The sequence below is a fragment of the Martes martes genome (genome assembly GCF_963455335.1).
Source record: "Martes martes genome assembly, chromosome: 8".
In the NCBI taxonomy this organism is placed as follows: Eukaryota; Metazoa; Chordata; class Mammalia; order Carnivora; family Mustelidae; genus Martes; species Martes martes.
The window spans coordinates 105604252-105626419 of NC_137895.1; the positions used below are offsets into that span (position 1 = coordinate 105604252).

At 37.1% G+C, this 22168-nt stretch overlaps 1 protein-coding gene across 3 annotated transcripts in view; it reads left to right on the forward strand.

Annotated features, from left to right (window-relative positions):
• ERC1 (ELKS/RAB6-interacting/CAST family member 1) overlaps nucleotides 1-22168 on the forward strand; it is a 549895-nt gene that overhangs the window by 23401 nt on the left and 504326 nt on the right. For all 3 annotated transcript variants that reach the window (XM_080810688.1, XM_080810687.1, XM_080810689.1), the window contains exon 2: nucleotides 14784-15607. In XM_080810688.1, the coding sequence (XP_080666814.1) occupies nucleotides 14939-15607 (669 nt within the window). In that variant the 5' untranslated portion in view covers nucleotides 14784-14938. The remainder of the gene's footprint in view (nucleotides 1-14783; nucleotides 15608-22168) is intronic.

Below are 22168 nucleotides of genomic sequence, written 5' to 3' on the forward strand. Positions count from 1 at the left end.
TCAGCAGCATTTTGGTTCCTTTTGGAGGCTTTGAAGTAGATTATTCTCATAATTACTACTTCTGTATGGCCATCTGTATGTTCTGGCTAAGGGATACAAAAAAACACTTCTCCTGATAGGAATGAAAATTGAAGTTTTCCAGAAGGAACTGTTACTAAAGAACTTAGGGTGGAAAACCCCAAATCTAACCTGCCCCTCACATACATGAGAAGGATTTTAAAAATAAGAGAATGGGATAGTAAAAGCAATACATGTTTATTGTAAAAATTGTAAAATTACAGAGATAGGATACTACTTTCTTACTCTAATTTAACCTTTAGTTGATAGTTGCTGGACTGGTAGAGCTTATAGGATGTATAGATTCATGTCCTTTCACCTTAACTATGTCTCATGTTGATGCTGGTGAATGGATATTATATAAAGGTACATAATGTCTGGAGTAGATTGGCTTTCATATTCTTGATGGCCTGATCTTTCCACTTCTTTTCTCCCCTCGCCTTTCTTCCACAACTCTGTCCATCTGTTTATAACCATATAGTGACTGAATGCATGCTGTGATGCACTAATGATTAAGGTGTATGTTTGTATTAAAATCCTGTTTTCGTGGAGTGTATGGTGTAGTAAGAAATACAGACAAAACGCGTAAAGGAAGTATTCATAAATTCTAGTACATCCTAGGAAGGGAGCAGGCAGAATTACATGTGCTCTGGAGTTCCTGTTACTATCCGGTTCTACAGTGAGTAATGTTAACATTGTCATTGTATTTTAAACTATTTATTGGCTTTCTGTTTTTAGAGTTGATTGGTAGACAAAAGAAGACAGTTATAGATCAGAAAATAAATGTATTTTTACAATGCACATTGTAAAAATAACAGTAAAGGTGATTCATGTGAGGGGCACCTGGGTGGCTCAGTTGATTAAGCATCTGACTCTTGCTTTCAGTTCAGGTCTTGGTTGAGAGTTCAGGCCCTGCATTGGGCTCCATGCTGGGTGTGACGCCTACTTAAAAAAAAAAAAAAAGTGATTCATGTGAGGAAATTGGGTGTACTGGAAACCTAGATTCCTTATCGTATACTGAGTTATATGGTAGGAGGTTAAGAGTTTAAATTTGGGGGGCACCTGGGTAGCTCAGTTGGTTAAGCGTCTGCCTTTGGCTCAAGTCATGATTCCAGGATCCTGGGATTGAGCCCTGCTTTGGGCTCCCTGTTCACAAGAAGCTTGCTTCTCCTTCTCCCTCTGCAGCTGCCCCTGCTTGAGTGTGGGCATGTTCTCTCTCTCTCTGTCAAATAAATAAGTAGAATCTTAAAAAAAAATGTTTATTCATTCATTTAATATATTTATCCCCTACCTTTTATGTGATAGGCCCCATTCTAAGTGCTGAGGTACAGCAGTGGACAAAAGGAGATTTTACTGTCCTCATGGAGCTTTCATTCTAGTGAAAGAGGCTGGCAATATCAAAAGGGAGAAGTGGAACAAATTTGCGTATTATATGGTAATAAAAGGTATGAAGAAAAAGTCAAGTAGTTTAGAGTTATTTAAATTACTTATCTAGAGTTAAACTAGACTTAAAAGTAGAATGGTCAAAAGTGGTTATCTGTAATGAGAAGGACAGAAAAGGAGAGACTTTAATTTTATTATTTGAATTTTTATTTCTACATGCATGTATTATTTAATAGTAATATTTAATGCCATAGGTATAAACATATTAGTAACATATATTACCAAAATGAACACTAAATATTTTTGAGTCCAAACATGCTTATAATTTTTTGAAGATTTTTATTTAAATAAAAAGTCATAACATCAGGATCACATTAACACTTCACACCACCTAGGATGGTTAGATGGACAATACCAAGTGTCCATGAAGATGTGGAGAGGTTAGTACCCTCATACTTTGCCACTGAGAATGTAAACTGTTGCAGATGCTTTGGAAAACAGTTTGACATTTCCTTCAGATGTTACATAGAATTTTCATATTGCTCAAATAATTTTACTCTGAGGTATGTACTTAGGAGAATTGCAAAGTATGTCTACACAAAAACTTGTACATGAATGTTCATAGTAGGATTTTTTATAATGGCAGGAACCCAGATGTCCATCAGCTGATGAATGGATGAACAAAATGTAGAATTTCCATAGAACAAAATATTTTTTTTTAAGATTTTATTTATTTATTTGACAGAGAGAGATCACAAGTAGGCAGAGAGGCAGACAGAGAGAGAGAGGAGGAAGCAGGCACCCTGCTGAGCAGAGAGCCCGATGTGAGGCTCCATCCCAGGACTCTGAGATCAGGGTCTGAGCCGAAGGCAGAGGCTTTAACCCACTGAGACACCCAGGCGCCCCCCCATAGAACAAAATATTATCTAATCATTATATGGAATGGAAATCTGATATACTACACATGAATGAACCTTGAAAACATAATGCTAAATGAAAGAAACCAGACTCAGAAGGCCTCATTTTATGTTTCTGTTTATATGAAATGTCCACAGTAGGCAAATATATGGAGACAGTGGTTATCAGGGCCTAGGGAATGAGAAATGGGGAGTGACTGCTTATGGGTTTGTGGGATTTCTTTTTGCAGTGATGAAAGTATTTTGCACTTAGTGGTATAATGTGTACAACCTTGTGAATATATAAAAAATCTCTGAACTATACATGTTAAAATGGTGTATTTTATGATATGTGAATTCTAGCTCAATTAAAAAATGTTGACACAAAAATGAAAAGGCATACCAAGAAAAGTGTATTGATTCTCAGTGGGGCATGGAGGGAGAAAACACAGGGTATTGGAATGAAATACCCAAATGAAAAATGACTGCCTGGCCTTTTTAGGATGTCTCCCACCCTCAATTTGATAATGTCTATCAAAGTAAACTATTATTGATGGTAATGTGTCATATCCCTTAAATACGTTGGGCTGGGAAAATAAAATTAAGGAACATCAGCAACTTGGAAAGAGACGAGACTGTGTGGGTAAGTAGGCTGTTTAGGAGATTGTTGCAGTAGTACTGGCCAAACAGGATGAGGTTGTAGCTGTGGGGATGGAAAGGAAATATATTAGAAAGGTAAGAATTGATGGTACACAGTGATTATTTAGTTAATGAGAATTGAATAGAGAAGTGAAAAAGGAGGCATCAAAATGAATTCTGTCAAAGTAGGGAACATAGAAGCTCATGTTTTAGGGAAATCGTATGCTTAGTTAGAACTGCTGAGTTGTCGATGGGAAATCTTGGTAGATTGGTAGATATATATGGTAAGTAGTTGGTCATAGAAGTCTACAGCTCAGGGGGGAAGCCAGAGTTAGCAATATTGATTGAGAAAACCTAAACTAAAATAAGTACCTGCCTAAAATAGGTAATAGTTGAAGTGAGTTGAAACAGTGGCTGTGGCTAAGATTGCCGAGGGAGAGTGAAATAGCAAGAGATAAAACATGTTTGGGCATAGAGCTATAAGGTACATATCAGTGTCTTAAGGATAGGAAGAGGAGCCAGTAAAATGTATGAAAGAGGGATTGTCTTGGAGAGATAGTAGAATCAGAAGAGTAGTATTAGAGAGACTACTTGAAAGCCCCGGAAGGCTTTCAAGATAGAAGTGGTCAGTAGGGTCAAATGCAGTGAAAGTAAACAGAGTCCATTGATTTTGACTGTGAAGAAACCATTCTGGCTTTATTCTAGAAGTGGTAGTGGAATTTCTAGTGCCTAGGGATTCATCTTATGCCAGTATACCATTTCTGTTGGATATCTTTATACCACCCATTCCTGAAAAAGTTTTATTTTTTTGGCCTGATTATAAAAAATAGTATGCACTTGAAAAAAATCTGTGGTTTGGCAAGAAAGTGAGATCACCAGTAGAAATCTTACTACCTAGAGTTGTACATCCTGCTGAAACTTCAGAAAAAACCTGGCCAACCAAACAAACTCAGGTAGAGTCTATGTTTGTAACTGTTTATTTTTTCTCTTTGGTTTGACAATGGATCACAAACATATTTCTCTGTCATTAAGTATAGAGCTACATCATCTGTTATAATGAGATGGTGTATTTGTTTTCTAGGTCTGCTATAACAAATTACCACAGACTTGGTGATGTAAAAACCCAGAAATTTATTCCCTCACAGTCTTCGAGGCTGGAAGTCCAAAGTCAGTGTAGGCAGGCCTTGCTCCTTCTGAAAGCTTGAGAGAGAAAACCCACTGGTTGCCTCTTCCTGGCTTCTGGTAGCTCCTTGCAGTGTTTGGTGTTCTGTGGCTTGTAGCTGTACCATTCCATCTCCACCTCCATCTCCTGTGTGTGTTTCTGGGACTGAATCTCTCTTTTCTTTTCTCATAAAAAGACACCAGTCATTAGATTTAGGGCCTACCATAATCCAGTATGAACTTATCTTAAGTTGGTTACATATGCAAAGACTGTATTTCCAAATAAGGTCATGTCCAGAGGTTCCTAATGGACTTGAATTTAGGGGTGACACTATTCAACCTATTGCAGATGGTATTTCATTTTATACTTTTGCCTTGTTGGACATTTAGATTGTAATTTTTCCCTATTATGAAAATAATGGAGACAGGGAATAATATACGTAGTAGGTGATCCAGCTGGGCACCTTTTGGTACTTCCTTGCCCATCTTATTTATTTATTTATTTATTCATTCATTCATTTGACAGAGACACAGTGAGAGAAGGAACGCAAGCAGGGGAGAGTGGGAGAGGGAGAAGCAGGCTTCCCGCTGAGCAGGGAGCCCTACGCAGGGCTTGATCCCAGGACCCTGGGATCATGACCTGAGCTGAAGGCAGACACTTAACGGTTGAGCCACCCAGGTGCCCTGGCCTTCCCTTGCCCCGTTTTAACTGGATGGACATGTCCAGCAACTCTGGCCTGAGATAAACACAGTCCTCAAGGGGTTAGGCCCCTTGGGAATGAAAGTTTGGGTTGCTATCAGGCAAGCCACTAAGATCTGTAAATAGGATGAAATTAGTGGAAGAGGGAGAAGAGTACCATTTGTGTTCTTGAGAGACAGCATCTGTAATTTATTCAGTAACCTTCCTCTTTTGTGATTCCCCTTAAAAACAGAGGCCTGTGAGAATCATGGAGAAGGTGCTTCCTGTTCCTGTGCAGAGAAGTAATTCTGCAGTGCAGGGGGTGGACTGTGGCAGCCACATGGATGTATTGTTCAGATCTCCTGTTGTGGGGAGAATTGCCTCATTTTCTCTACTGTTACTGCCTTTGTACTTTCATCAAAAATGAGTTGTCCATATATGTGTGGGTCTATATTACTTTTTAAATTATGAAAGTAATTCATATTCTTGTTAAAACCTCAGTCAGTGTAGAAAAGTGTAAAAACCCACCTCTCCTCATGACTTCTTGTATTTTTCTTTTAACTTTTTTAGAGATTACATTTATTTATGTATTTCTTTAAGATTTTATTTATTTGACAGAGAGAGATCACAAGCAGGCAGAGAGGCAGGCAGAGAGAGGAGGAAGCAGGCCCCCTGCTGAGCAGAGAGCCCGATACGGGGCTCGATCCCAGGACCCCGGGACCTGACCTGAGCCTAAGGCGGAGGCTTTACCCGACTGAGCCACCCAGGTGCCCCAAGAGAGAAGGAGAATCTTAAGCAGGCTCCAATGCCCAGTGCAGAGCAGTGGAGGGCTCGATCTCACAACGCTGAGATCATGACCTGAGCTGAAATCAAGAGTCAGATGCTTGCTAAACCAACTAAGCCACCCAGGTGCTGCAGACTTACGTTACTATTTTTAAAATATGTAAAGTATTACCATAATTTTAGACTATTATCAGAGTCTTGTTATTTCAAAGGATTCAGTTTATTCTTACGCAATTTTCCCACTTGTGTGAAAGTATATGTAAGATGAATTCCTAGAATGTAATGACTAACATTTATTGAAAACCTACTAAGAACTAGATTGGTATTTTATACTAACTCACTGATTTGGTGGTCCTTTTAGCTATCTTTTGAGGAGGATACTATGTCCATTTTATAGATGAGGATACTGAGGTTCTGACAGATTTCATTTATTTGTTTAATGTTACACATTTAATAGTGGAGCCCAGGCCTTTCCTACTAGTTCCTACATTACTAAGCCTCAGGAGTACAGTAAGAATTATTTCACAGGGAGCTTGTTAGGATGAAATGTATATAAGGTCTATGCATTACATTTTTGTTACTGCACATTTTTATACTTACTTCCCAGAAAAGATTTCAGGTCACATTTTTTGGTTTTATACTTGAACACAGTGTTATTAATATGCTTAAATTCAAAGAGCAACAGTGATAAGGAAGATAATATAAAAGCTGTGCACGTATTCTGAGCACTATTGCTTAATGATATGGAATTTTATTTTTATTTTTAAATTTTTATTCATTTTTTTAAGAGTGGAATTGTATTTTTAATTTTTGTCATTCCACTTCATTTGGGGAACTTTGAAAAAAATAAAAAAATAAAATTAAAAATTGACGATTGTTTTAAAAGTAAACCTAATTATTTTAAATATTGATTGTTTTGTATACCTCTAAAAAATTCTTTGCTTATAAGTGTATGTCATAAAAACTAAATCAATTTTAGGTTTCTTGATTTTATTTTCTGAGAACAAACTGAACCTTGTCTTGATAGGGAAACCCACTATTTTGAGGCTTTTCAGGCTGTTTTTCAGTTAAGAATGCTTGTTTGGTGAAAATAGAAACTCTGTAAGAATTGTAATTTTTTATGGGACCATGGAAATATGATTCAATGATGAAACTCTGTTAGTAATAAACACTAAATTTAAGATAAACCAGATTTCTAGTAATGTTCTTGTCAAAATTAGATTTTAGGACGTTTTTCTAAACATACGTTTGGGTAAACTTGCAGAGATTTAAATGCTGTCCTCATATTTTTTAGTATTTTTAAAAACTCAAAATATAGGACAAGAAAACTCATTTGAAGTTCTTAATAGGTCTTGGACTATAATATTAACTTGACAGATAATTTATTAGAGATTTTTCAGTATTAAGAGCAGTGTTGGGGGTGCCTAGGTGGCTCAGTGGGTTAAGCTGCTGCTTCGGCTCAGGTCATGATCTCAGGGTCCTGGGATCGAGTCCCGGATCGGGCTCTCTGCTCAGCAGGGAGCCTGCTTCCCTCTCTCTCTCTCTCTGCCTGCCTCTCTGCCTACTTGTGATCTCTCTCTGTCAAATAAATATATAAAATCTTAAAAAAAGAAAGAGCAGTGTTGTATCCATAGGCATATTATCTACATTGATTGCTATGTGTGTTGGGGAGGGGAGAGAGAATTCTTAATTTTCTTATAAAATGAGAGATGTTAATCTATTCTTATTGAGCTTATGGTGTCTTTTTGGAATTAAAATGTAGCTACAGAATTTCCTATTTTTGTTCATGTAAGAAGAACGGTTTGTTAATTAAGAAATTGAAATCTTGACTGTTTAGTACAAGGGCATCTATTAGAGGACAAAAATACATAGCAATACAAAATAGAGAAGGAGGTTGTCAATTTAAGGAATTTGGTTACAATTTAAAAATAAAGTTTACTAACATGAAGGAAATGATAAAAGGGCTTTCATTATATTTGTCTTACATTGCATTTAGTTTCCTTCAACTAATTTCAACCTTACTACCACCTTCTTTATATAAGAACTATTTTAATGAATTGTACTCAGATTTAGGTTAATTTGTGGATTCAGCAAACATTGCATATTTGATTTGTATTAGGAACTGTGCTAGGTTTTATTTGTTTATTTATTTAAGATTTTATTTATTTATTTGACAGAGAGCGAGAGAGGGAATATAAGCAGGGGGAGTGGGAAAGGGAGAAGCAGGCTTCCCGCCGAGCAGGGAGCCTGATGTGGGGTTCTGTGGGGCTTGATCCCAGGGCGCTGGGATCATGACCTGAGCTGAAGGCAGACGCTTAGTGACTGAGCCACCCAGGTGCCCCTGTGCTACGTTTTAGAGATAAGATATTTCTTTAAGCAAGCAATTAATTAAAACATAGTGGGTACGTTATTTTGAAAGCCCTTGGTTCCGTGGGGGCACCTAAATTGGACTGAGATATTTAAGGGTTTGTGTAGGACTTAATTTGGAAGAATGAGCAGTAGGTAGTTAGCAGTTGATGGGGAAGAGGAAGGTCATAGAAATAAAAAGAGAGCATGGTATTTCAGGGAATTGCAGGTACTTGATCATGGTTGTCACATGAGAAAAGAGTGGTTAAGCAGTTAACTGCCTTAGGGAGGTAGGCAAGACTGAAATCATAAAAAATCTTATATGCGCTGCCAAGAAATTTAAATTCTTATTTTGGGAAGCCATCAAAGGAAGTATGTAGGTGTGCTCATGTTATATTTAAATTTTAGAGCAGTGGTTCTTAAACTTTTGTTTTTACACTCTTGAAATCAGTGAGAACTATAAATAGCTTTTGTTTATGTAGGCTGTATCTGTTACTATTTACTGTTTTAGAAAGTAAAGCTAAAAAGAAGTAAAACAGAAAAATTTAAAGCACAAGAATATACAAGTATACATTCCATTAGTTGTCAGTGGGATATACCACATATTGTGTGGCCTCTGAAAGACAATACTATACATTTGTAAGAGTGTACAGTGAAAAAGGCAAATAATATCAGAGTATTATGAAAATAATACTCATGGACCTCCTGAAAGGATCTTAGGGAATTTTGAGGTTCCTGACCCTCTTGGGGAATCATATTAGAAGGTCATTCCGGCAATGGTGTTGAGAATTATTTAGAGTCTACAAAAAGAAATACACTTTTAATTGTGATGCGGTATGTACATAAGCTGCCCCCCACCCCGAACAAAGATTTCAGGAACAACTCTGTATTAGTTTCTTCTGTGGTATTAAAAGTTAAAAAAATTACTGGATTAAAAAAACCCAAACGTCTTACAGTTGTTATGTAGAGCATGGCTGACTCAAGGGTCTGGCTCAAGATACTTTGTGAGGTTGCAGTCATCTGAAGGCTTGTTTGGGGTTGGAAGACTTTTTTTTTTTTTAAGATTTTATTTATTTACTTGACAGAGATCACAAGTAGGCAGAGAGGCAGGCAGAGAGAGAGCCGGGGAAGCAGGCTCACTGCTGAGCAGAGAGCCCAGGGCAGAGCTCCATCCCAGGACTCTGGGATCATGACCTGAGCTGAAGGCAGAGGCTTTAACCCACTGAGCCACCCAGGCGCCCCCGTGGAAGACCTTTTTTGAAGCTATCTCACATGACTGTTAGAAGGAGGCTGCAATTTCTTACTATGTGGCTATCGGGTAGCTTGAATATCCTTACACATGGCAGTTAGGTCCTCGTAAAATGAGGAATCCAAAAGAGTGACCAAGACAGAAACCCCATTGTGCTTTCTGAGTTTTCTTGGAAGTGAAACATCATCAGAAGCAAATCACTAAGTTCAGTTCACATTCAGAGAGACAGAGAGAGGGGAATTTTGCTTTCCCTCCTAAAGGGAGCAGTATCAAAGAATTTATGGAGATAACTTAAAACTACCAAAAGACTTGTCAGGAGAGCAGTCATCCATGTTTCTTTTCTTTCCTGCATGCCTTGCTGGGTATGCTAAGAATACAAGGCCCTGAGTGCTCTTAACCTGGGCCATTTCTCAAGATTGCGTATGCAGCAAGCCACCTTCAGGTAATGTTTCCCAAGGGGACAGAGCAGGCTTTTACTGCTTGTTATTAAAGTGGTGGATTCCTGAAACTCAGTATCCTTAGCTGCAGTGCAAACCTACTGCGTGTGTAGCATCTATCTGGGCCCCTCTCGTCAACTGTTGGACTTGGGGTTAACAGGGAGCCAGTGCAGACAGGATGCTCATAACTGTTGGCTGTGCAGTGAGTAATAAAGCTTTTGGTCTCTGACCCAGGAGACTCATGTGTTCTGTTTGGCAGACAGAGGGAGAAGATTTGAAATAATCACAACAGATAGTAGATAGGGAGCTAACAAAATATGGATAGGAAGCTAACTAAAGGACCCTGGGAACAACATTATGGGCTCAAACTGTATAGCTGCATGATTTTATCCAGCAGCAATCAGGATTCCAGTTGTATAATCAGTGAAGGTGTTTCTTTTGGATTAATCAATGACAAGGGAGTTTGGAATGTGAAATTTTTTTTTCAAACTTTTGTAATATAATTAATGTATGCTAAACTGAATGTATTTAAAATATATTGTTTTATGAGAGGTGCCTGGCTGGCTCAGTCAGAAGAGCATGTGACTCTTGATATTGCAGTTGTAAGTTCAAGCCCCACATTGGGTGTAGAGATTACTTAAAAAAATAAAATATTAAAAAAATATATATAATTTGATGAGTTTTGAAATGTATATGCCTGTGAAACCATTACCCCAGTCAAGATAATGAACGTTTGGATCACCCCGAAAGTTTCATCCTCCTCCTTTTTTCCGTGCCTTCCCCAACCCATCCCACACTGATTTGCTTTCTGTCATAATAAATTAGTCTAGGATTCTACATACATGGAATCATACTGCATAACTTTTTTTGGGTCAGAATTCTTTTTTATCAGCTGTTTAAAGTGCAAGAATTATTATTTTTGTGGTTGTGTGTCTGGCATATTTTTAAAAGAAAAAAATTTTTTGAACACTATATTCCCTGAAGCCCATGAGATTAAAAAGTCAATGTGAGGAATTTAGAGTTAGTAAATTTCTTCCTTTTGTTGTGTAAATGGCTATAGTTCTGATAATAGCAAAGACTCCACATGCAAATGCCGTTTTAGATCTGAAAGTGACTTGAACATTAGAGTGCACCTGCTAATGTTGAAAACTTGGTGGGAGTATTTGTTATTGGATCTTAGCCTATTCATTGTGATTTAGTTACTTGACTACATGAAGATAGAATTCTGCACAAAAGCACAGTTGGGAATTTTTTTCTTGAATGTGCCAGTTTAGTGTTCTGATGTCATGATTCCGGAGACTCTGAATTATTACTACTTATTTTGTTAGTTTTACTTTATTCTTTCGCCAACCATCTTATAAAGAAGACTTTCTCCTTAATAGAAAGATCAGTGTGATTATTTAAGCTTTATACCTGGAACACCTATAATTGTCTTAATTGAGTACTAGGTTAGCAGGACACACTGCCTTAAAACTGTGGAAGCCTTTAATATCCTGTGAACAGTTGAGATGTTCTCGTCAGCAGATAATCCTGGTTAAGCACAATAGTTAAGAGCCTCCACGGCTGTGGAATTAGGCACCCTAATTCAAATCTTGACCCTACCACTTAATGGCTATGTGACTTTAGATGTCACTTAACACCCATAAGCCTTACCTGCATCATTTCTGAAATGGAGATAATGATAGTACCTATGTTATGGGAGGCTTTTAAATATTAAATTAGATCTTATAAAATCTTTAGCACAATGCCTGACATATGGGAAATATTCAGTGTTAGCTTTTGTTATCATTTAAGGGATTCTGGATAATGAATGGCTCTCTTATTTTAAACAGTGTTCAGATTATTTAAAAAAAGAAAAAGCTTTGCATCTCTCCTTGATCTTGAAATAAAATTCAAACAGTAATATGTAGGTTATTACTTGTCACCTGCCTCACAGTTCAGATTTATCATGAACCAGTCACTAGAGCACGTGACTCTTGATCTTGGGCTTGTGAGTTCAAGCCTCATGTTGGGCATAGCGCTTACTTTAAAAAAAAAAAAAGCGTGGAAAGAAACTTTTACTTCTTAAGCTAGGTTATTTCTGGAGAGGAATTTCCTAATGTTATTAGTAGAATATTGCAGTTTCCGAACTTGGTGTACTATTGCTATTTCTGAGATGGAACCTTTAAGTTTCAGGCTCTGTGTATTTTCTGTTCTGCTTGTTGTTACCCTGCGGCTGTCTTTACTAATGTTAAGGTGAGACTGCCAGTGTATTCATATTTCTGAAGAGTAATCTGTTTGAGTGTGACTGAAGTGCATGGATTCTTTACAATCCTGTTTTTGACATGTCAGTTACTTTGGTAGTATTTTCAGTGAAGAAGCACTTTTTTTTTTAAAAGATTTTATTTATTTGACAGAGACAGTGAGAGAGGGAATACAAGCAGGGGGAGTGGGAGAGGGAGAAGCAGGCTTTCTGCTGAGCAGGGAACCCGATGCAGGGCTCGACCCCAGAACCCTGGGATCGTGACCTGAACTGAAGGCAGATGCTTAACAACCGAGCCACCCAGGTGCCCCAAGAAACACTTAAAAATTTTTTTTTTATTTTAGAGAGAGAGAAAGAAAGTGTGCATGTGAGTTGGGGGGCCCAAAAGGGGAGAGGCAGGGACAACCAGATTCCCCACTTAGCACAGAGCCAGCTCGGGGCTCAGTCTCACCACTGGAATATCCCTGACTGAGCCACCCAGGTGCCCCAGTGAAGAAACACTTTTAAGAATTCTACTTAACAGTAGATTTTTGGAAAATATTTAATGTGCTGATGCCTGTTACTTGATCTAAGGCAGTTCTTTGGTACTATATTAGGAAGCCATGGAGGTCTAGTTTGTTTATTTTTAAGAGAAGTGTGGACAGTAGATAGTTGTGATATGTGTTTTTAAAATTGGTTTTAATTATTCTTGTAGAATATGAACATGTTTTTTCTTCAAAAAATTTTGAGGGCTTTTTTTTTTTTAACATTTTATTTATTTGTTTGACAGAGGGAGAGATCACAAGTAGAGAGGCAGGCAGAGGGGGTGGGGGAAGCAGGCCCCTGCTGAGCAGAGAGCCGGATGGGGGGGATGTGGGGTTTGATTCCAGGACTCCGAGATCATGACCTGAACCAAAGGCAGAGGTTTAGCCCACTGAGCCACCCAGGCGCCCCCCAAAATTTGAGTTTTATTGTAGTATGAATATAAAGTGAACCTAAAGCTTCCATAAACATTTTGGCCCCAACCCTGTCTTACAATACAGGTTCCCATCCTTATCATTGCTCTTTCAAAGTTGGCATTTCCCTGTACGAATTCTTAATACATGTTGTAATGGATCTTTATACATATATGGATATATTTTTCACCTAGTTTTTCATTTCTCTTGTAATTTTGCTTAAGGTATTTTTTGGTATAATACTTTGCCCTTTTGACATAATTAAATATATTATTATTATTTTTTTAATTTTTATTTATTTAACAGACAGAGAGCACAAGTAGGTAGAGAGGCAGGCAGAGAGAGAGAGAGAAAGAGGGAGGAGAAAGCAGGCTCCCCGCTGAGCAGAGAGCCTGATACGGGGCTCGATCCCAGGACCCTGGGATCATGACCTGAGCCGAAGGCAGAGGCTTTAACCCACTGAGCCACCCAGGCGCCCCAATTATTATTTGTTTTTCTTTATGGTTTTTGCTTTTTGTTTCTTACTTAAGAAGCCCTGCTTTAACTCAGCTTCACAATGGTGTTCTTCTGAGTTTTCTTCCAGTACTTTTGATAGTTTTAAAATTTATATCTTTGGGGCGTCTGGTGGCTCTGTGAGTTAAACATCCAGCTCTTGATTTTGACTCAGGTCATGGTCTTAGGGAGGTGAGACTGAGTCCTGCTTTGGGCTCCATGCTGGGAATGGAGCCTGCTGGGGATTCTCTCTCTCCTCCCTCTGTGCTGCCTCCCCCTCCTGTTCATGATGCGCTTGCACACACACTCTCTCAAAAAAAAAAAAAAAATTTATATCTATAATGTACATAGAATTTATTTCTGTGTACTGTGTGAAGTAGGGATGTAATTTATTTTTCCAAGAGTACCAGTTGTTCAAACCCCATTTATTGAATGATTTGACTTTTCCTCACTCTTTTGAAAGTCCATATACTAGCATATACTAAACTTATATATACAATTTAGACTGTGTTCTTGAACCTGTGCTATACAGTTTTAAATACTGTAGCTTTAGAAGCCTGTGAGTCCTTACGAGAAATCCTGGTGGTCAGATGTGGTTTGGAGTCCAGATTTTTCCCCCTTATACCCAATGGACATTATGTAGTATCCTGTAATCATATACATTGTTTTCTCAACGAGGTATGAATAATATCTATAAACAATAAAGTGACCTCATACCAGATCAAGTCAGGTTTTGCTGCTAAATGGGTTAAGAAAAAACAAAACTTACTTTTAGAGGTTTTATGATTTTTGCATTGCAAGTAAAGGATCACGGACCTGTAATTTATCTTGCTATTTAGGGAACATCTTCCTTCTTTGTTCTTCTGTTGCAAATTGTTTAGATTATTCTTAGACCTTTACTCTTTTTTTTGAATTTTAGAGTCAGCTTATTGAGTTATTTGGAGAATCCTATAGAGATTTTTATTGGGATATGAAGTATTTCATACTTGGACCTTTTTGTTAGATTTATACCAAAGTGTTTTTATGGTTTTGTTGCTATTGTGAGTGGGATTTTTTTTTTAAATTGCGTTTTCTAATTGTTATTACTAATGTGCAGGGAGAGTACTGATATTTATATGTTGATCTTGTATCTGACCAATTTGTAGATTTCTGTTAACTTAATAGTTTATGATCTTGGCTTTTCATGTTAGAAAATCATATGTTCAAACATTGAGTTTTATCTTTTCGTTGCTAGTATTTATGCCTCTTATTTCTTTTTCTTTTCCACTTGCATGGCATGGTTTTAGAATTCAGTTTTGAGACATACGTGCAAAATACTGTTAAAAACAATGTTTACAGTAAAATGTGCTGTAATGCATGAATTTTGAATGCATGAATAAATAGATGATAGAAAGGGAGATCTTTCTTATGGTGGGGTAATGAAAAGTTTCTGAGAGGCAAATGTTTATTATTGGGGGATTTAATGTGTGATCTTTTCATTACAGATATGGTGTAAGGTATTTCTTCAAGACTGGACAGCTGAAGATGTGTTACTTCTGATTAGCCTTAAGCAGACTTAGAGCCATCAAAAACCTCACAGAATTTCATATTTTGCTTTCTGCTTTATACCTTTCTTGGCACCGAAGTTCATCTTGCAACCATGTATGGAAGTGCTCGCTCAGTTGGGAAGGTGGAACCGAGCAACCAGAGCCCTGGGCGTTCACCTAGGCTTCCGCGTTCCCCTCGCTTGGGTCATCGTCGAACCAATAGTACAGGAGGGAGTTCTGGAAGCAGTGTTGGAGGTGGCAGTGGGAAAACCCTTTCAATGGAGAATATCCAGTCCTTAAATGCTGCCTATGCCACATCTGGCCCTATGTACCTAAGTGACCATGAAAATGTGGGTTCAGAAACACCTAAAAGCACCATGACACTTGGCCGTTCTGGGGGACGTCTGCCGTATGGTGTCAGGATGACTGCTATGGGCAGTAGCCCCAATATAGCTAGCAGTGGGGTTGCTAGTGACACCATAGCATTTGGAGAGCATCACCTCCCTCCTGTGAGTATGGCATCCACTGTTCCTCATTCTCTTCGTCAGGCAAGAGATAATACAATCATGGATCTGCAGACGCAGCTGAAAGAAGTATTAAGAGAAAATGATCTCTTGCGGAAGGATGTGGAAGTAAAGGAGAGCAAATTAAGTTCTTCAATGAATAGCATCAAGACTTTCTGGAGCCCAGAGCTGAAGAAAGAACGAGCCCTGAGAAAAGATGAAGCTTCCAAAATCACTATTTGGAAGGAACAGTATAGAGTTGTGCAGGAGGAAAACCAGGTTTGTTTTATATGTGTGTTTGTCTTTATTGACTGAATTCATGTAAGTGAAATGAGCTATTCTCTTTCTTTTCTTTGTTAGGTTTTCTTGGTTCATTTATCTTTCTTTTTCCTACTTATCAGAGTATTTTCTATCCGCCATTTCTTAACCTTCTCTGGATTTGATTCTGAACCTGTTTTTTTCTGGTTGCCATGTCTGCTTCCTCACTATTGTTGCTTGCTTTTCCCACTTGCATTTCCCTGCTTCTCTTTCTCTTCCTGTCTTTTCTTTAAGCCTGTATTACCTTTCTCCGGTTCTTTGGAGAGTATAATTTTTTTATCTGCTCTAAGATGCATTATCAAAATTATTCAGGCAACATATCTTTTTTTTTTTTAAGATTTTATTTATTTATTTGACAGACGGAGATCACAGGTAGGCAAAGAGGCAGGAAGAGAGAGAGGAGGGGAAGCAGGCTCCCTGCTGAGCAGAGAGCCCGATGCTGGGCTGGATCCCAGGACCCTGAGATCATGACCTGAGCTGAAGGCAGAGGCTTTAACCCACTGAGCCACCCAGGTGCCCCCAGGCTACATATCTTAAGTGTGAGACATAGAAGTAAGATTTACTGTAGTGCTCACTTCTGCAGCCCATAAACTAATACCGAAATGATACAGAAGATTATCATAGTCCCTGTGCAAGGATGACACATAGATTCGTGAAGTGTTCCATATTTTTGCTGGTTGAACTTGGCGTTCAGGCATCATGCCCCTAGCACAATTTATGGGTCACGTAATTATCTGGCAGACTGCTGTACTGACACTCATTTCACCTGACTCGGAATCTATTCCTGGGCACTGCTCCCTGTGTGATGTTAAGTTAGTCATTACCAGGCCCAGCTCTAAAGTGAGGGCTTGGACAAAATGAACTCAGAGGTCTTTCAAGTCATCAAATTGTATTGGTTTATTTGTTTGTATGTATAGTATCCAAATCTCCAAGGCCTGCAGCTTTTGGGGGAGGGAGCAGAGAAAAGGGAGGGAAGAGATACATAAGTGTTAGTGGCTGCTGCACACCTGTGACATCTCACTAGTCTGCCAGGAAGACTTAAGAAGGCAAGAGGCTGTCCACAAAGAGAAAAGGAAAAAAGAAAGAAAGAAAAAGATTTACCGGGGCGCCTGGGTGTCTCAGTGGGTTAGGGCGACTGCCTTCGGCTCAGGTCATGATCCCGGGGTCTTGGGATCGAGCCCCGCATCTGGCTCTCTGCTCAGCGGGAAGCCTGCTTCCTCCTCTCTCTCTCTGCCTGCCTCTCTGCCTACTTGTGGTCTCTGTCAAATAAATAAATAAAATCTTTAAAAAAAAGAAAAAGATTTACCATAATAGGTGTCAAAAAATCCATCTTGAAAAAACCAGAAAAACTATCGCAAGGCAAATCAGTATGTTGATAGCACAGAATGAAAATTAGTTTTAAGAAATGAATATTGATGATATAAATATTAAGTACCAACAATGGGAAGCAGTTTTTTTCTGTTGGCATTCATGAAAGTTTAACTTTAGGATGTTTATGTAGCTTTTTAAAAATAAAAAAAGTTTTTTTTTTCTTTAGTTCTTCAAATATAAGGTGTAAGAAATGCAGCTTGGTATGGTTGGTTGCTTCTAGAAAATAAATGAGATAACTAGGCATTTTAATTAGGGCTTTGCAGTTTGAGAGCTAAATGCTATCCTATTAGATATATGAAACATTTTTTTTCTCTACTCTTCTAGGTTATAGTTGATGTTTTGCCAACACTGTCATGTCACATTGAGTGACATATGACTCCAAAGATGTGATCAAATTATATTTATGCTTCCAGCAATTAAAATCTTAATCATACTTTTTGTTTGAGACTTTTAGAACTTTTCTTTAACTTGTGAGTTTGAATTATTCGCCTTCTTAAAAAATTCTACTACTCTTAAAGGAGAATTTTAATGCAGCCATCTTATTGTTGATTTTATACTTCATTTTGGGGTTAGTTAATAAAAATTATGAAGAAAGTAATCAACTTATTTGGATTTCTTCAGTGTTCTTGAATGATGCTAAGAAAGAAGGAATTAGAAGTGATCCGTCTTTGATGAAGTAAATCTAAGATTTCTGTTGATTGTTTTACCATTCTATTACTAATACTTAGTTCAAGCATTCATATCTACTGTTTTGGTTATTTGAAGAAGATTGCTAGTTATATTGTTTTGTATATTAAAGCCCCAGACTTACCTTTTCAGTAATAAAAATAGCTTGTTTGGTCATAAAAATAATACTGAAAAAGATAGATAGGAAATAAAAATTTATCCTAAATCCTCCCATCTCTGGTAACTTTGCTATTCCACTGTTAACATTTTGTTGTTTCTCTGTAATGAACATCTCTGTACATACACACATAAAATTAATACAAATGGAATATTATAGGTGTTACATTATGACCTTTCTTAGCCAACACATCTGCTGTATGTTAAAGCCCTGTGTGTCTGAATCATTATTTTAATGCCTATATACTATTGTGTCTGTATTAATTAATTTAACATCACAGAGTTAAAAATCTTCAAATTTATTTGATAGTACAGTATGAACTAAAAACTAAACATTGGGGCACCTGGGTGGCTCATCGGTTAAGCATCTCTTGATTTCGGCTCAGGTTGTGATCTAAGGGTTGTGAGATTGAGCCCTGCGTTGGGCTCCACACTCAGTGAAGAGTCTGCTTAAGATTCTTTTCCCTCTCAAAAAAAAAAAAAAAAAAAAGATTCTTTTCCCTCTCCCCCTGCTCCTCCTCTCTTTCTCTCTCAAATAAATAAATCTTAACAAGACAAAACAAGGGGCTCCTGGGTGGCTCGGTCTGGTCAGTTAAGTGGCTGCCTTTGGCTCAGGTTGTGATCCCGGGGTCCTGGGATCGAGCCCCGCGTCGGGCTCCCTGCTCGATGGGGAACCTGCTTCTCCCTCTCCCACTCCCTGCTTGTGTCCCACTCTCACTGTCTCTCTCTCTCTCTCTGTCAAATAAATAAATAAAATATTAAAAAAAAAAACCCCACCAAAAACTAAACCTTTAATTCATTTAAATCAGAGATTTAAAAAGAATTAGAGATTATAATTTTCTCTTTTCTCAGATATAACCTCAAACTCCTTTGCATCTAGTTTTTAACTAATGATTAAATGTAATTTGTCATTACACAAAATCTGAATGTTTTATTAGTATACTTAAATCTTACATCTCTTAAGTCTCTTATAGACCCAGCCTTTTTTTTTTTTTTTTAGAAAAGAGGAAATAGCCTTTAAAAAGTATTCCTTAGGAAGTTTCTTGAGTTTGAGTCTTCAAGACTTTAAAAACAAAAATGTGAAAAGAAAGAGAAGAATTAAAATAGACCCCAGTGTTAGATCTTAAAAGTAAGAACAAGTTTACTAAATGTTAGTTCTGATACACTTACTTATTTAAAATATAGATTTCCAGGCCTTTTGCTTCATAAATATCTCTGGAGATGGAGTCCAGGAGCCTGTATTTTAAATGAGCTTCTCTGGTAGTTCTGAGATAAACTAATTTTGGAATCTTTAGAATGTAGTACATCTAACTCTTAAACTAGTTTGTTGCTCATCTGCCATAGGGGATTCATGATTGTTCTCTTGTCACCTTTCAGCTCAGTTGTGACAGAAGGGAAAATAAACAAGGGACCATTGGCTAAGTGTTTCTCAACCTTTTTTTTCTGCCTACTGCATTTCAGAGTAGCGACAGACTCCTGTACATAATGATCATTAACTGTGACAGTGACCCTTAGTAGAAGGAATGTGTGTAGAGAAAAAAATGTTTAAGATCTTAGATAGGGTTATTTAAAAAACAAACGCTCTGGTGATTTTGATGTCTCCTCACCTTGAGAATCATTGATGTACAAGATAAGATATTTAGATGACATATGACAGTAAAAAGGAGAAATATGTTGTCTTCAGTTCACATTTATGTTCGTGGAAGGTGAAGTACAACACCAAAAGTTCATCATTCCTAAATATGAAATAATAGTCGATACATTCTGAAAGTTTTTACAGTTTGGTGTTGAATTGTAAATATCAAGAGAGAAAAAAGGAGTTTGCTTTATTTAATCTTATGGTAAGGTACTAGTGTAGCATAGGTCTTAAAAACTATCTGTATTTCAAGAGTAGGTATTAGGTTTTTAATTTGTAAAAATCAGATTGATAAATTTGGAGTATGTATTGATAGTGTTGCAATGTTCAAATATGAGGTACTTTGTATGTATTTAGACAGTTAAGCATCATAGTGTATCATACTTGAATATTATTCAATCTCAAATATATTGTTAATAAGAATCAGTTTACTTACGTTTACCTGAAAAGTGGTTGAACTGTAACTTATTATAAATATTGTGTAAAAATTACACATTAATAAACAATTCCCTTTTAAGTTTTTACCTTTTGAGAGTATATTGACAGTATATGTGTGTATAAATGTAATGTGTATCAGTATAGGTGTATGTATAATTTAAAGTGGATTTTGGTAGAAGTTGAATTGAGATTACTAGATTTATCCTTGAATTAGCTAGCCTCCAGTACACCTTTCTGATGATGCTGAAAATACGCCTTTCACCAAGATGGTTTTTATCATCAGGCAACTTGGAAATGCCCATTTTAACAAGGAAAAAAAATTATTGGTATATGTCTTTATTTTCAAATAATCAAGGCTGCTAATTATGCCTATACTTTGAAAGCTGTGTGGATAAAAAGCAATGGCTATATTCTTTGTAGTTATTAAACTACATTCAAAAGAAAGGTATTTGAATCTTCTGCAGAGTGTAGTGGGAACTCAGCACTTCAGTCCAGTGGAAGTGAAACAGTCCACAGGACTATGATGCCAAAAAAACCATATGCATTGAAGGAGGGTGAACACAGCCTTATCTAGATTCCGCCCCTTGCCCTAATTAAGCAGCAGTGCTGGCAGGAATATATTCTTCCTGCACCCACTATAATTACCACACAATACTAAAATTGTATAACTTTAGTCCAAAAAGCGAAGGGTGCAATTTTAAAGTAAAGTGAGACACTGCGATGAGATATAGAGAACTGAGAATGCTAATTAATAGATTATAGTGAGCCAACAGTGGGCCCTAATTAAACTCTGCATTCATTATACCCTCCAGAGCCCTCAGAGGTCAGATATTTTCCACTTTACAAAGAAGATTGGTTTAATAGGATTTACAGTAATTAAACAAATTTCCCCATTCCTATTTGAGACTGGGGATTTAGATGCATTCTAAATGTTTGATCTGATTGGGCCACAGAGGTTTGTTCTAGAATCTATCAAATGTAAAAACACATTTGCTTAGAATTGCCTAATGTGTGTGGTTCATTATTACAGAGTCCTTTTAGGAAATTGTTTCTAAAATAAATACCCAGCTGTTTTTATGTCTCATACCCCTTTTGTTATTACTGAACTTTCAAATACTGGTGTTTGGAGATATGGAACAATACATGTTTTAACAGGAAAGACCTTTTCTTTTTCTTAAGTTGAGAATGAGGAAGGTTTTTAGTGTGTGTTTGCTGAAGAATAAAAGTCCAGGTGTGAGCTTGGTTGATTTGCAAAGCTAAGGCTTTGAATGATTTCTGTTTTATTTTACTCTAACCAACATTTAACAAGTTATTATCATACTTCTTTTTTTTTCTATTATGCCTTTGTAATATTTTTATATGTTGAACTTAGTTGGAAGCTTAATTTTAAAAATAACTGTTTTAAAGCACTTTCATTGGGATTTTGTGTGGTCAAAGTACATTCTATTCAATAGTATAGTGTGGTGAGTGAGTTGAATGTTTCATGTATTTTTTTGTTTGTTTGTTTTTGTTTTTGGAGTCTGATTTTATTTGGGATTTGATTTGGGGGTTTTTATTTTATTTGTTTAAGGATCAAGAGAATTTCCAAGTTCAGAAATACAAGAAGATAAACTTTGTTTTGTCCTTTGTTCTGTTGGCACACTGGTGGCTGTTAACATTTTTACAGTTTTCGGTTGTACCTTCATTTGTCACATGGTGAAAGCTATTATAAGATTTTTCATGAGATTGCTAATTGTTTCACTTTCATTTAAGTTGATCTTGAGATCTGGAATCAGTGTCTTGGACTATTTAACTTTTTGATAATTCTGTTTTTAACATAGAGATGAATTATGAATGATAAAGCACACTATGGTAGATAAATTGGTGTTCTAATTTATTTTCCAGATAGATGTGATCTTTTTAGGTGTTTCAGAAATGAGATGTGTTAAGGAACTATGCAGAATGACCTGTGAATATTAAATCAGATGTAAAATAGATATGTTCCTTTTGGGGAGTTAACAGTCATTTTGAGAAGCAAAATTTGTTCATGTTTGGCTTCTACAAATTTAAGCTACCTATCCATTGGATCTTGTCACATAGGTAATGTAGGTAGGTATGAGAAATTGGCTGCTTGCAGAGTTAAGTATGCTTTACCTGGAATATAGTGGAGTGCTATGAAAAATGATTCATTGAATCCAATAAAAAATTGTACAAATATCTGACAGGCCTTATTTATGAGGAAATAAGAATTTGCC